Here is a 14,487-nt window from a genome sequence, read left to right as displayed (position 1 = left end):
ATGAGTTTTGGTGTGCTGGTGATAATCAGTTATTTCTGACACCATATGTGTGGGGGGACAGCCGTAGATGTGGAATTGCATGGACTGAGGTTGACAAAATCTTTTTTCCATGTCGGCTTCCTTCAGAAGATGATGAAGCTGTGACACACTTTTTGTTGGGAGTATTGGACTTGAATCAAAAAAAGATTGATGTATATGATTCCATATACAGTGAGCCATATGAAGCAGGAATGAACTACATGCAAATGTATGCACGCATGATCCCCCATTTGCTAAAGTTCTCACAGTTTGACAAAAATCACAAGTCTTTTGGGAATGTCTTCAACAAATTTGATATACAGTGGCAAAGATCACCACACCAAACTGGATCGTACGTGTTATTATTTGTTATATTATTTATATGTACTTAAGATTTATTGTTTAATTCACTGCATATCTTACATTTCTCTTAGGACTGATTGTGGTGCATTCCTGATTAAATTTGCCGAGTTGCTGATGATTGGAAAGGACGTGCAGCAATTCTAATCCGAAGACATAAAAGACTTTCGAAAAGAACTTGCTGCAAATCTTTGGGCACATGGTGAATGGAAAAGAAATTCTGGTTATGATACTCCACCAGAAAATGTTGGTGATGATTATGAGAGTGAAAATGAAACATTCTGTCCAAAGGAGTTGTAAAGAAATTGTGGTGTTATTTTTGTATAAAATTGCTGTAAAGGTGACATCTGAATTATGCCAGTTTAGGATAGTTCTGAAATATTCTGTAAATTTGTGAAAAGGCACTTATATTTTGTTTTGTTGGCATAGCGTAATTTTTTGTAACAGCTATGCAAAATTACAATTTCAAAAGTTATGTCAAGGCATTTTGTTATTTATTTCGTTGTTTCTCTCAACTGTTGATTTGTCCATTGAGTTTGTTAGTATTTGTTCATGACTAAGTGTAAGTGAACTTCAAATTCAAAGTTAAGGACCAAATGTCCTTAACTTTTGAACTTGAAATTCAAAGTTAAGGACCGACAATCCTTAAGTTTTGAACATGGGACTATAACTTAAGGACCTCATGTCCTTAACTTTTGAACTTGTATTTCAAACTTAAGGACTCCTGTAGTTAATGACAAACAGTCCTCAAGTTTTTAACATGGGACTATAACTTAAGGACCTCATGTCCTTAACGTTTGAACTTAAAATTCAAAGTTAAGGACAGACAGTCCTCAAGTTTTTAACATGGGACTATAACTTAAGGACCTCATGTCCTTAACGTTTGAACTTAAAATTTAAAGTTAAGGACAGACAGTCCTTAAGTTTTTAACTTGTATTTCAAACTTAAGGACTCCTGTAGTTAATGACAAACAGTCCTCAAGTTTTTAACATGGGACTATAACTTAAGGACCTCATATCCTTAACTTTTGAACTTGAAATTCAAAGTTAAGGATAGACAGCCCTTAAGTTTTTAACATGGGACTATAACTTAAGGACCTCATGTCCTTAATTTTTGAACTTGAAATTCAAAGTTAAGGACAGACAGTCATTACGTTTTTAATATGGGACTATAACTTAAGGACCTCATGTCCTTAACGTTTGAACTTAAAATTCAAAGTTAAGGACAGACAGTCCTTAAGTTTTTAACATGAGACTATAACTTAAGGACCTCATGTCCTTAACTTTTGAACTTGAAATTCAAAGTTAAGGACAGACAGTCATTACGTTTTCAAAATTGCAAGTTGAACTTACTGACTCCTGTTAATAACTTTTAATTGTTGAACTCAAAAGAAATTAAAAGAACGTAACAAGATATAAATATTGAAAATCTAGGCATCCGCTCAAATTAGAATAATAATGAATACAATCTATAGCAAAAACTTAAAAGAGTCGATAAACATAAGTGTATATTTCTACTCTTCTCTATGCTTTCTTGAAAATGGATGGAGTGCCGGAGAATATATACAAGATGTTCTATTATGACCAATTCTTCTACAACGACCACATTTGAATGTTATTTTTGATGGCTCAGTAGCAGGAATATGCCTTTTCTTTTGCCTTCTACCTGGTGGCACTTCGAAATCTGGAGGTTTAACAATTTGTGACTTAACACTCTCTGGTACAATCCATGAATTAGTATGTCCTACAGGATGTATTTGTCTTTCATATGTTTTCAGCCAAGATTCCTTTAAGTACCAGTGCGAACAAAAGTCGGACTTCTTGATGTTTCTCTTCTCGATAGCTGCAATTGCATGTATGCATGGTAATTCATCAAGTTGAAATTGAAAACAATCACATGTTCTTTTGTTTAAGTCCACCAAGAAAGTTATTCCTTCTTCTTCAACTCTAGAACGCCATGAATCAACAGGGAAGACCTTCAATGTTGAAAAATTATAAGTGAGTACATTATGTTAAAAAATGTCAAAATCATAATATAAACATAAAACATAATACTTACGTTCAAAGTAAATGCTAAATCTATTCTGTTCTTCAATTCCTCCTCTACCCAACAAGAAACATCATAAAATGTTCCTTCTGCTTTATTTCTTCTTTCATAAAACCAATGTTGTAGCTTCACTTGAATGAAATCCATCATTCTTAGTATAGGCAGCTCCCTTGCTTCTAATAGCACTGAATTCATCGACTCAACTATGTTTGTTGTGAGCATGTCATATCTTCGTTGTGGACTACAAGAACGTGCCCATCTTTCCGGTGGTTCTTCCATCAAGTAGTCATAAGTTTTCTTATCTACATTTGCAATATCTGACATGTATATGTCAAATTCTTTACGCTTGTATACTCTTGCAGCACTTTGGAAAAGTTTTATGACCTCACTTTTCACCTTTCTTCACTTTAGGTCCTCACTTTTCACCTTTCTTCACTTTAGGTTCTGCTCCAAATGATAGATGCAAATCCCATGATGGCTTTCAGGATATACCTTTACAATGCCATTTGCAATAGCTTGATGCCTGTCTGATAAAAAAATCAAATTCTCACGGCTCCCAATTGCATTGCGAAGCTGACTAAAGTACCACTCATAGGAATTGTTGTTTTCAGATTCTGCTATTCCAAAGGCTAATGGGAAAATTTGGTTATTTGCATCTTTTGAAACTGAAATCATTAAAACACCACGATATTTTGACTTCAAAAAAGTCGCATCAATAGCAATCACTGGTCTACAATGATTTCAACCAGCTATCGATGATCCATATACGTAAAACATATAAAGAAACCTGAAAACACAATATAAACAAGGTTAAAATACCCGAAGTTTAGGATAGTCAGTCCTTAACTTACATTTACAAGTTATAAAGTTAAGGACATGATGTCCTTAACTTTTATTTCAAAGTTCAAAACTTAAGGACTGGAAGTCCTTAACTTTTAATTACAAGTTCAAAACTTAAGGATAGGCAGTCCTCAACTTCTGGTTATAACTCAAAAGTTAACAAGGCTAAAGACAGCATGTCCTAAATTGTTTACCTGTTGTTGTCGTCTATCTTTATGTTAGTATAAGTTCCCGGGTTTTTACTTGTCATCATATACAAGTATGAACACAATAATTCATAATTTTCTTCGGGACTTCCTCTTATTAAAGCGGAAGCATGTTGAATAGCACGCCACGCCTTGTGATATCCAATGTCTAGTCCATGCAATTTTTGCATCTCTGCCATGACAAAAGCTGGTGTAACTTCAAATCTTGGGTCCCGAAGATTATCGATAATGTAACCACTAATCAACTTTGAAGTAGCATGCCTTTGATCTGCTTTCCTAGTGTTAACAGAGCAGTCATGCTTTTTCTCAAGCTTTACTATCTTGAATAATGTTGAGTCTTTAATTCTGAAAGCACGCACACACCAACGACACCTATCATCATTGCATGTCAACGAATATCTTGTTGAGCTTGATCTAACAACTTTGAATTCAAAATGTCCTTTGATTGCTACATTAGAAAAACAATTAATTATGCTCTTCTTCTTGTCAAATACTGATCCGACTTTTATTTGATCCAAAGAAGCATTTTCTCTTAATATCGTAGTTGGGGATTCTTTTTGTTTCAAATTTGATCTTCGTTTAGTTATTTGAGTGCAGGTTTTGTCAGCAACTACTTCGATTACCGGTGCACTCTCTAAGACTTGAATACCCAAAGCTTGTTCGTTGTCAATCTCTATAATGCTTTGTCCTTCTACTTGAATAGAATCAAATGTTTGATGCACCTCTTCATTTAATGGTTGAGCTTCAACCATATCTACTTCAACTATCTGTTGGCATCGCTCTTGATTGTCATGTTGAGTTTTTGTGTTGGCATGTTCATTGCTTGTTGATGCAAAAACTCTTTCCGAAATATCAACTATGAAACGACAGCTCTTGAAGAGTGAATGAGTTTTTAGCAACTCTATACATGTGTGAAGATCTAAATCTTTGGATACAAGCATTCCTTTGCTTGTTCCAAGGTTGATATCAAACCATATCACTATTTCAAACTTTTCTCTATCCAATTCAATAAGCTCAAAAATCTGTTTAACGAAATCTTCAAACTGAATTGACTCAGGTGCTAGGAAAAGCTTTGTTTGATGATCAAGATATTTATAGTCTTCAGTCCATCTACCATTAAAAGCAACTATTATGCATATTGTTTCCATCCTACAAGTCAAGAGAATGGGAAACAAAGGACATACGTTATAAAGCAATCCTGTAGAATTAAGAACAGGTGTACTATAAGTGCAAGACCAAGATAAGGACTGTATGTCCTTAACATTTAAACATGTAATTAAAGTTAAGGACTGCCAGTCCTTAACATTTAAATATGTAATTAAAGTTAAGAACTGACAGTCCTTTAACATTTAAACATATAATTAAAGTTAAAAACTGTCAGTCCTTAACATTTAAACATGGAATTAAATGTTAAGGACTGCCAGTCCTTAAGTATTAAATATGGAATTAAAAGTTAAGGACTGTCAGTCCTTAACTTTGAACAAGAAATTAAAAGCTAAGGACTGTCAGTCCTTAACATTTAAACATGGAATTAAAAGTTAAGGACTGCCAGTCCTTAACTTTAAAAGATGGAATTAAAAGTTAAGGACTGTCAGTCCTTAACTTTTGAACCAGAAATTAAAAGCTAAGGACTGCCTGTCCTTTAACATTTAAACATGGAATTAAAATTAAAAGTTAAGGACTGCCAGTCCTTAAGTTTTAAATATGGAATTAAAGTTAAGAACTGCTAGTCCTTTAACATTTAAACATATAATTAAAGTTAAAAACTGTCAGTCCTTAACATTTAAACATGGAATTAAATGTTAAGGACTGCCAGTCCTTAAGTATTAAATATGGAATTAAAAGTTAAGGACTGTCAGTCCTTAACTTTTGAACAAGAAATTAAAAGCTAAGGACTGCCAGTCCTTAACATTTAAACAGGGAATTAAAAGTTAAGGACTGCCAGTCCTTAACTTTAAAAGATGGAATTAAAAGTTAAGGACTGTCAGTCCTTAACTTTTGAACCAGAAATTAAAAGCTAAGGACTGTCTGTCCTTTAACATTTAAACATGGAATTAAAATTAAAAGTTAAGGACTGCCAGTCCTTAAGTTTTAAATATGGAATTAAAAGTTAAGGACTGCCAGTCCTTAACTTTTGAACCAGAAATTAAAAGCTAAGGACTGTCTGTCCTTTAACATTTAAACATGGAATTAAAATTAAAAGTTAAGGACTGTCAGTCCTTAAGTTTTAAATATGGAATTAAAAGTTAAGGACTGCCAGTCCTTAACTTTTGAACCAGAAATTAAAAGCTAAGGACCGTCTGTCCTTTAACATTTAAACATGGAATAAAAAGTTAAGGACTGTCAGTCCTTAACTTTTGAACAAGAAATGAAAAGCTAAGGACTATCTGTCCTTTAATATTTAAACATGTAATTAAAGTTAAGGACTGTCAGTCCTTAACATTTAAACATGGAATTAAAACTTAAGGATTGCTAGTCCTTAACTTTTGAACCAGAAATTAAAAGCTAAGGACTGTCTGTCCTTGAACATTTAAACATGGATTTAAAATTAAAAGGTAAGGACTGCCAGTCCTTAAGTTTTAAACATGGAATTAAAAGTTAAGGACTGCCAGTCCTTAACTTTTGAACCAGAAATTAAAAGCTAAGGACTGCCTGTCCTTTAACATTTAAACATGGAATTAAAAGTTAAGGACTGCTAGTCCTTAACATTTAAACATGTATTTAAGAATTAAGGACTGTCAGTCCTTAACATTTGAACCATAAATTAAAACATACAATTTGAAACTCAAGCTACAGGACTTTGTATACAGAAGAACAACAACAAAGTGAAGGACATTTTGTCCTTAAGTTTTTTTATTCAATTTGCAAAATGAGGCCAGTAGAATCAAAGTTAAGGACATAGTGTTCTTATTTTTTTGAATTCAATTTCCAAAATGAAGACACTATGTCCGGAATACAGAATTATCATAGGAGGCGGTGTCTATAAATTTATCAATCCAGAAATTCAAAAAAAAAACAAATTCTTATCTAATATAATCAAATCAATACAGATCTAAAAAAGTATATCTATAGCGAAATAAAAATTGATAGAAACACATGAAATTACAACTTACTGTTTATCTATATCGTTTTTTTTGGATTAGATTGCTGAATTTTTGAAATCGGGAAGAGAAATGGTGGTTCGTCCTCAGTTGATCGCCGTTGTGGTAGCTGCTGCTGTTGCTCGCTTCTTCTCTTTGTGTAACTGCTGCTTGTGTTGATAGCGTAGGTATAAGTTATACCAGAAGGGTATTTTCGTCCAGTCAGGTATAAGTTTTTCAAAAGGAGTGGCTAAAGTCTAAATACATTGAAAACAGTGGCTTTAAAATAAAAGCCACAGCTTTTAGTGGCTATTTGTGTCGTTCGCCCGTGAAATTTTGCTAAACGGCCCATCCCGAAATCTAAGTAATTTTACCAACACGTATAGAGGGCCCGCAACTTGTGTATTTTTGTTTGTAGAGGCTCGTCTCATTCATTATTTTTAAAAGGAATTTGCAACGTCATGGAAATGCATCTCGAACCACGTCACAATCAATGTACCCGTGATTAGCGACATATTTCGACTTCGTTGAGATTTGGATTTGGGTTACATAAATGTGCACCCGAGTTTAAGAGAGTAAATTATTTAAAGCACGCCGAAAGTGACTTGCGCGTTTTTTATCTTTTGGGGAAGGCCGTGAACTTCGCTAAACGACCCGTCCCTAAGTCTAAGTATTTTAAAATAAATATTTATTGAGGGCCCCGCAATTTTGTATTTTTTATTCGGCGAGGCTCATCTCATTTTTATTCAAGGATATCCTAAAGCGACTATGATTTTCTATTTATTGGTCTCTAAGAATAAAGAATAATCCTAATCAATTAGCATTAAAAGTTCGGGCTTCAAGTTCAAGTCCGGGTCCGAACGAAAGGAAATACCTTCTAGTTTGAACCCGCTACCTAATTTAAGATCCGCCGCCTGCCGTTGTAAATATTAACAAATCAGCTACCATTTCGATCCAGTTCAACTTTAGCTTTATTATATGAATTGGACCATTGGAATTAACTATGTGGAATACAAAGCCATTTTGAGCTCTTTTTACGATTTGCCGAAAAATGCATCAATGCTTAAAAACTGACATCAAGCTAACATTAATCACTAACATTTGAGAACTAACATTAGTTACTAACATTATTTACATTGCTATTTAAAATGATGTTATTTTCTCAAGTGAACTCGCAATTTCAGAATTAGACTTGTTAAACCAACATGCCGATTTCCATAAACTATTTGAACCTGTTTTGTGACATAAACTATTTGAAACTATTTCACGACTGCTGAAAAAAAGAATTAAATACAGTATATTTCCTAACTAGTAATCACCAACTAAAATTAATTACAATTGATATTCCATGTTTGTAGAAATAGATTCAATCAGTCCAGTTTATGCATTCCAAAGTCGTTCCAATACATACTATGAAATATTAAGTGAACTACTGCTTATACATCAAATTAAACACAAAGAAACAGGGGAAATTCAGAAATCCATTCCAACAACTCTTTACTTCCTTTCCATTAAATTTGAGAGCTTTAGAACGTGTACCTGGATAATGGAAATACAAAAAGATGAAGGAGTAGTCAGCAACAGTAATAACACAACAACGCAGTGACAGAACAACCCAGTGACAGATTAAAAAGGAAGGAACCAGCAGAGTTCCAGCAACACCCAATGAAAACAGTAGACAATAACCAATAGCAAACTCAGGAAGAACCAATTGAAACCCCAGAAATACCAAACAACAACACCAATGAAGCAGCAACAGTACTAGTTCTGATAATCAGCAGTAAAAGAAAAGACTCACTTTTCAGTTTCTTAGCTCTCCAAACACTGAACCTTTTAGGATTAAAAACCAGCATATTTTTTACTCTCAAATTACTGAACTTTTAAATGTTCAAAATCCAGCCTAAACTCTCTGAAAAAAAGACTGAAAGAGAACTCCTCCTTTCCTTCCAAAAACCCAACCCCCTTTTCTGTCTTGAAATGACCCTATTTATAACCCAAAAACAGGTATGGGCAACATATTTTAATCAATCTTTTTTAAGCTTTTCATACCATTATGTTTTGTTCGTCACACTTGCATGCCTTGTTCCCCACTAGCAAATCTCTTGTTCCCCACTAGCAAATATCTTGTCCCCCACTATGTATTAAACAATGCCTTATTTTAATGTTATTAGTGCTTAGTGGACAGAGCACTCAAATTAATCATTTTAAAACTTTAAATCCCAAAATACCCCTGAAACTATTGAAATTACCATTCTGCCCCATCAGCTATATCCAATCTTGCTAATCAATTAACCAAACTGTAGCAGCTATAACCAATCTTGAATGAGAAATCCTAACAATTGACTAATCAAATCATACAAGACTAACTCCCAATCAACAATATTAGGACAATTCAACAAGGCCAGATTCATATCAGAACAACTTAACAGAACAAACAAGTATATCTAAATCACTAAACACAATCATCAATTGAACTCAAAACAGCAGTTCAGTAACAGACAGCAAATCAAACTATACCAAAGCAAGTAGAACTCGCACGACAGGGAGACATACAATGACCACATAGTCTAACAGATACATCCAAGTTCTAAAAAAAATGCAAGTTCAAGGAAATATCAATCACTACAACATAATTTAACAAAAAGAATAGAAAAGTACTTTCAGGGAACCACCGCATAGAAATAATATTGCAGTAACATTCCAATTCTAAAAGGGATAACTCAAATTAGAACCATACCATAATCAAGTCATAGTAGACTCAACAACACTTATTCTTAATCAAGACTAGATAGTGAAAATGAAAATAGAGTACTGCATCAAAGTTCCCATATGAAGATTCATTTCAATATAAATCGAATGCTATCTCTCTAACCTCCCTTTCTCCTGAAAGAACATCCCTCGGTAAGTCTAGCACGACCACCAGTAGGCTGGCACAAAACTGTCTGGCAGTTTCCGCAAACAGCCACCGTCTGAGAATGGCTGAACACAGTTGTTATGTTAAAGCAGCCTTGGCACTTAACATCCATGAAGAAAGAGTTAGGAGACTGAACAAGACGTTTTGAGCTTATGCTTCCTCTTTTCAACATCTGCTAGCGGGTTCAACAAATCGTAATCATTTGAAAGAACCATTTTCGCAAGATGAAATGAGAGTGAGGGGAGGCTGTGTGTTGCGCCACAAGCAGCGAAGATGGAGATGGTGTGAGAGGAGGTGGTCGTTTGGACGAAGCTGGTGGACGTGAGGCGGGCTGTCGACGAGTTGATGGAGTCGCCGGTGTTCGTTGGTTCGAAGAAAAAGAAGGGCAGCCATGGATGTCGAGGGAGAAGGAGGGGTCGTTCGGAGAAGAAGAAGAAGGAGGGCAGCCATGGACGTGGGAGCTGGAGGGGTCGTTTGGAGAAGGAGAAGAAGAGGGGGTGGGTGGTTTAGGGTTTTTTGTTAGGGGTTTGGAAATGAAATGAAGAAAGGGGGGTGGTTGTTTGGGCTATGGGGCAGACCGGGTCGGGGATGGAGTATGGGCTGGATATCCGAGTTTCAATTTCAAAGGGGAAGAAAAATTGTTTGGACTTTAAATTGATTTGGCTCAAATATGACTTAACACTCTTTTATTTTGCCTTTCTTTTCTTAAACTAATAAAACTAAAAATTTCAAAAATCCTAAATTAACTTATAGGACTAGATTAATTTATAAAAGTACTAACTAACTTTTACTAACAATTAACACACACAATCAAATAAAACCACATAACTTGGACATGAAATGCTAAAAATGCAAAAAATACATTATTTTGTGATTTTCTTTCTCTTAAAAACAAAACATGGTTCAATTAATTCCTAAGTGCACAATTAAATATTAAATGTGCATGCAACATATATTTTTGTATTTTTAATTAATTAAAACAAACTAAACATTCACAAACAAAAATAATTATCCAAAATGTCACGCAAAGTTCTCAAAATTGTACCAAAAGGCAATTCGTTTTATTTTTCGATTTCTTTGGGAGTAGTTTTCGTGAAGCAAAAATCACGTGCTCACAGTGATCATTTTAATTTCAAAGATGAGGTAATTAATTATGTGAAGAATTGAAGAATTTTTAAGAGAGATGTAAAACTTCATGCAACGATTGTTATGGATATAGACCTTAAGGAAATTATTTCCCATGTCCTCTTGTTCTTGCTCAATATTTCTTGCACATCCCTCAGCAATAGTGCTACAATTATATAACTCAATTGACTCCAAAGTACAAATTTCCCCAAAATCTGATGGAATTTCTTTCAGGTTGATGCAATTCCTCAAAACAAGGTGTTTTAGATTTATGAAGCTTTCGCTGCTAGCTTCCCAATGCCCAAAATCTAGCTCACTAAGTAACAATAACTTTAGGTTTTTGAACTTGTCTTCATCACTTAATCTCCATATTGGATCATTCACTGCATTTCTTTTAAGTTCGAGCTCTTCAAGATTTGGCAACATGACAAGAGTTGATATATCTTCCCAAGCAAAACAGAACCGGCCAGCTAATGCAGATCCAGGTGTTTCCGGTCACGGTAGTTGCTGATTCACAGAGTTCAATCATTCAGAGATTATCGAGGTAGTTATCCTGGCGTTCGCAGACCTTGACTCTCCTTCCCCCCATCCCTCAGTTTATTATTCTGTTTCTGTTTCCTTAGACAATGTATCAGACTTAGTATTGTATAAATGCTCATGTACTCAGTGACATGCTGGTTTTGGAAAAAACTTTTGTATTGAGTTATGACATTCTATCCAGTTTTATGATATTTTTACTTATTTAAACCTGTTCTAGTATACTTTAAATTTGAAAGTGTTGGTAATGTCTGAGCGGTCAGCTTGTCTAGTATCATGATAGGCGCCATTACGACAGGTTGAGTTTTGGGTCGTGATAGATCCTAAAGACAAAGTATAATTTTCTGGTAAAGGATGTCCAACTAACCACCGCTCGCCGACCGTAACTTTATCATCCATCTCTTGAGCTAAGATAATATAGAACAGTTTGTAGGAGTAGCAATCTTGATGAAACAATATCATCCATCTCGTGAGCTAAGATAACTCCATCCTGTAACATCAATTCTTATATGTTAGTTGAGCAATACATGTAGATTTTTTAATTGCACTAAAACAATTTATTAGAAAACAACTAGCAGAAAGTACAAATGATGATCAACTGCAGATTCTAAATTCCCTAATATTTCACTTTCATTACAAATTTCCAACTTTGCCAATCCTCAAGTAAATTGGGAAAGACACAGTTTTCTGACTCTCTCCATCTTCATTCCAAACACTTGTGAATTTTTCAACAACATCATCAGTCAAGAGCTCAACACCCTTTTCTTTTGCAGTTTGATAAGCTGACCATGACTTCAAGTATGTGAAATAAGAATTCAAGTCCATCACTTTCTCAATCTTGAACTCAAATGGTCCATTGTGATCACAACCACTTACAGGCTCAAATGGGAAGTCAATAGTTTTATACTTTTCATCCACTAATTTTCTCGGAGATTCCCAATATGGTCCAGCATCAACTGTGTAAAATTTCTCAAAAATTGGATCCACTGAATTGTTTACTTCTGGCACAGTGTAACACCAGGCTGCTATTACTCCATTTGGTTTCTTGAGTAACCATTTCACTTGTTGATAAAAAGTTGGAAGATCAAACCAATGCATTGCTTGAGCAATTGTTACTAAATCTACACTTGACTCTGTTCCTATTTTGGTTTCGATTTCGGCCATTGACATCTTGGGAGAGGTACATATATATTGAACATTAGGGACCTTTACTGCAAATTCAAGCTGCTTTGGACTTGTGTCTGTGGCTATTACATTCTTGTAGAGCTTAGCTAACTGAAAGAAACAATAATTTAAGAGCATTTAGGACAACAAGTAGTTATGCTGGAACACTAAAGGATGCTTATTTTTGAACTCTTTCTTTAGGATATCATAATTTAACAGGGGAAATATATGCTTCTTATTGTAGTATTATGTGCCTGTAACTGTCTAGAAATGTAAAATGGCTGCTAAAGATTAGGTACTCATAATAAAGAACTCTAACAATCTTGTTTCAGTGAAAAGTTAAAAATGCTAGATTTCTTGTTTTCCCATACGGCCTGTTTGGAAAAAGATAAACAAAGCCATTGTGCCGTTCTCTAAGAAACAGAGGTCTCTACTCTTTGTTATGCAACTAATTATTAGTTCAGTCAATTCTACTTTTTGTAGTCAATTCTCTACATAGACAGGAGCAGTGCTGCAAGTGGTCAGTTGTACACCCTTTAGCCTATTTGGAAAAAGAGAAAAACCATTTTAGGTCTCTACTTTTTTCAATGGGACTATGAATTACAGGCAGAGCTACAACCATGGAAGGGTGGCTAGTTGAACAACCTTCGCCCAAAAAGTATATTCTGATTATACTATTATATAGGCTACTCGTGCTCGGAGCCTAGTTGAAACAATCTCTCTAAATTCACCGTAGGGGTAAAGTCTGCATATTATCTATCCTTCTTACATCTCTGTTGTGGGACTATATTGGGTTTGTTGTTGTTATTATATTATAGTATTATATAGGTCATATGGTATTACTTTCTATATACATATATATTAAATCTCAAATACCCTTAAAGAAATTCCGACTGCGAGGAATTTTAGCAGATTTACAGGAGGGTGGATGTGGGGATGAAGACATAAAAGGAATTAGAGAGACTTACAGATTGAGCAGCCTGGCCACTGCCAGTGCCAACATCCCAAACAAGGTCATGACAAGGGGTTTTTGAAGCTATAAAATTGAACAATTCATCAGGATAACTTGGCCGGCCCTTTGAGTATTGTTGTGCCTGCTTAATAAACAACTCTGCCATTCTTTTTTTAGTCTCCTCTTTTTTTACTATCTGATATAATGAAGATCTGAAACCGTTGCTCCCTTTATAGATATAAAGCACTTGTAGGGAAAAAAAACACTTGGTGTTCCGTGTTACTTTTTGCATTTGATTGGTGAAGTACTATAGGTTTGACGTGAACATGTGGAGATTAAGTTTGTTGGATGGAATTTTTATCGCTAGTGGGGTCCAAATTTTTTTTTTTTTATAGCTACGGAGAATTGAACCCATGACCTTATGTAGATTTTGAACACCTTGACCACTAAACTACACTTTTGGATTGTGTTAAGGGTGTTCAAAACTTAATATATAGAGATAAAAAATATATTTTGCATTATATATACAATGTAATTTTTCGGCGAAGGGTGTTCGGGTGAACACCCTTGCGCCCCCCTAAATCCGCCCCTGAATGTATCCTTTACAAGATTAGGAAAAGGCATAAATATCCCATATCTTGCGACCGAAGTTGCAACAACACATATTTTCTTTATGGGGATACTATTATTCTCCTAAATTATTCTAAAGTGGAATAAATATCTGCTTAAAATGTTATTATCACATTTTTCTTGGGAGATGAAACACACTCGCCTGTCATGTGTATAATTTGTTACTACTTTTTTTTCCTCGTTATGAAGACCAAAATTTTAGTTCTCCTATTTTGATTTCGGTTCAAAAGATGGAATTTTTAAGAAAAAGATTGTATATTTTTTTGAAAAAAAAAGGAAAAAATATTAGTTTAAGTTTATATCATGATTAATCAAGTGTAATATCCAATAAAAAGATGGCACTAGTACATATAATCAGATTTAAATTTATTTTTTTGCTAATACAAAAATAAGAATAAACCCATAAAAGTTTGAGGAAAAAGTACCCATCTAAAGTTAAAAAATAATTCTTTAAAGGAATGGTGTTGTACGTGAAGCTCAACCTGCCTTTCAATAGTGGCTTTGTTATATGGGGGAGAAGAAAGAGAAGTAAAAGACAAAAAAGCTAGAAAAAGAAAAGAAAAAAAAAAGACTAGTAAATAAATTTTTTGGCTTCTCACTCTCTCAAAACGAGT

At 34.5% G+C, this 14,487-nt stretch overlaps 2 protein-coding genes and 1 pseudogene across 2 annotated transcripts; all 3 read right to left on the bottom strand.

The window, feature by feature from the left end:
- Positions 1-2,857: 2,857 nt before the first annotated feature.
- LOC138889370 (uncharacterized) lies at positions 2,858-4,820 on the bottom strand. Its single transcript, XM_070172671.1, has 2 exons — positions 3,460-4,820; positions 2,858-3,155 (listed from the first exon to the last, which is right to left on the bottom strand). The coding sequence occupies exons 1-2, from the start codon at positions 4,818-4,820 to the stop codon at positions 2,858-2,860; spliced, it is 1,659 nt and encodes a 552-aa protein (XP_070028772.1).
- A 4,418-nt stretch (positions 4,821-9,238) lies between these two features.
- On the bottom strand, positions 9,239-9,908 carry LOC138889133 (small ribosomal subunit protein eS27y-like; annotated as a pseudogene).
- Positions 9,909-11,657: 1,749 nt separating this feature from the next.
- LOC138889132 (uncharacterized) lies at positions 11,658-13,468 on the bottom strand. Its single transcript, XM_070171856.1, has 2 exons — positions 13,260-13,468; positions 11,658-12,402 (listed from the first exon to the last, which is right to left on the bottom strand). The coding sequence occupies exons 1-2, from the start codon at positions 13,407-13,409 to the stop codon at positions 11,761-11,763; spliced, it is 792 nt and encodes a 263-aa protein (XP_070027957.1). The 5' UTR covers positions 13,410-13,468; the 3' UTR covers positions 11,658-11,760.
- Positions 13,469-14,487: the final 1,019 nt, after the last annotated feature.

Source organism: Nicotiana sylvestris, chromosome 4 (genome assembly GCF_000393655.2).
Source record: "Nicotiana sylvestris chromosome 4, ASM39365v2, whole genome shotgun sequence".
Taxonomy (NCBI): domain Eukaryota; kingdom Viridiplantae; phylum Streptophyta; class Magnoliopsida; order Solanales; family Solanaceae; genus Nicotiana; species Nicotiana sylvestris.
The sequence above is the reverse complement of the archived record's forward strand: the minus strand, read 5'-3'. Positions and strand labels throughout refer to the sequence as shown.

Excerpts from the sequence above, each read along its gene's own strand:
- LOC138889370 (XM_070172671.1), bottom strand. The coding sequence starts at position 4,820 with ATGTTAAAGGACTGTCAGTTCTTAACTTTAATTACATATTTAAATGTT. Across the intron at positions 3,156-3,459 it reads AAGATAGACGACAACAACAG|ACCAGTGATTGCTATTGATG; the intron begins GTAAACAATTTA and ends AAATCATTGTAG.
- LOC138889132 (XM_070171856.1), bottom strand. The coding sequence starts at position 13,409 with ATGGCAGAGTTGTTTATTAAGCAGGCACAACAATACTCAAAGGGCCGG. Across the intron at positions 12,403-13,259 it reads GTGGCCAGGCTGCTCAATCT|TTAGCTAAGCTCTACAAGAA; the intron begins GTAAGTCTCTCT and ends TGTTTCTTTCAG.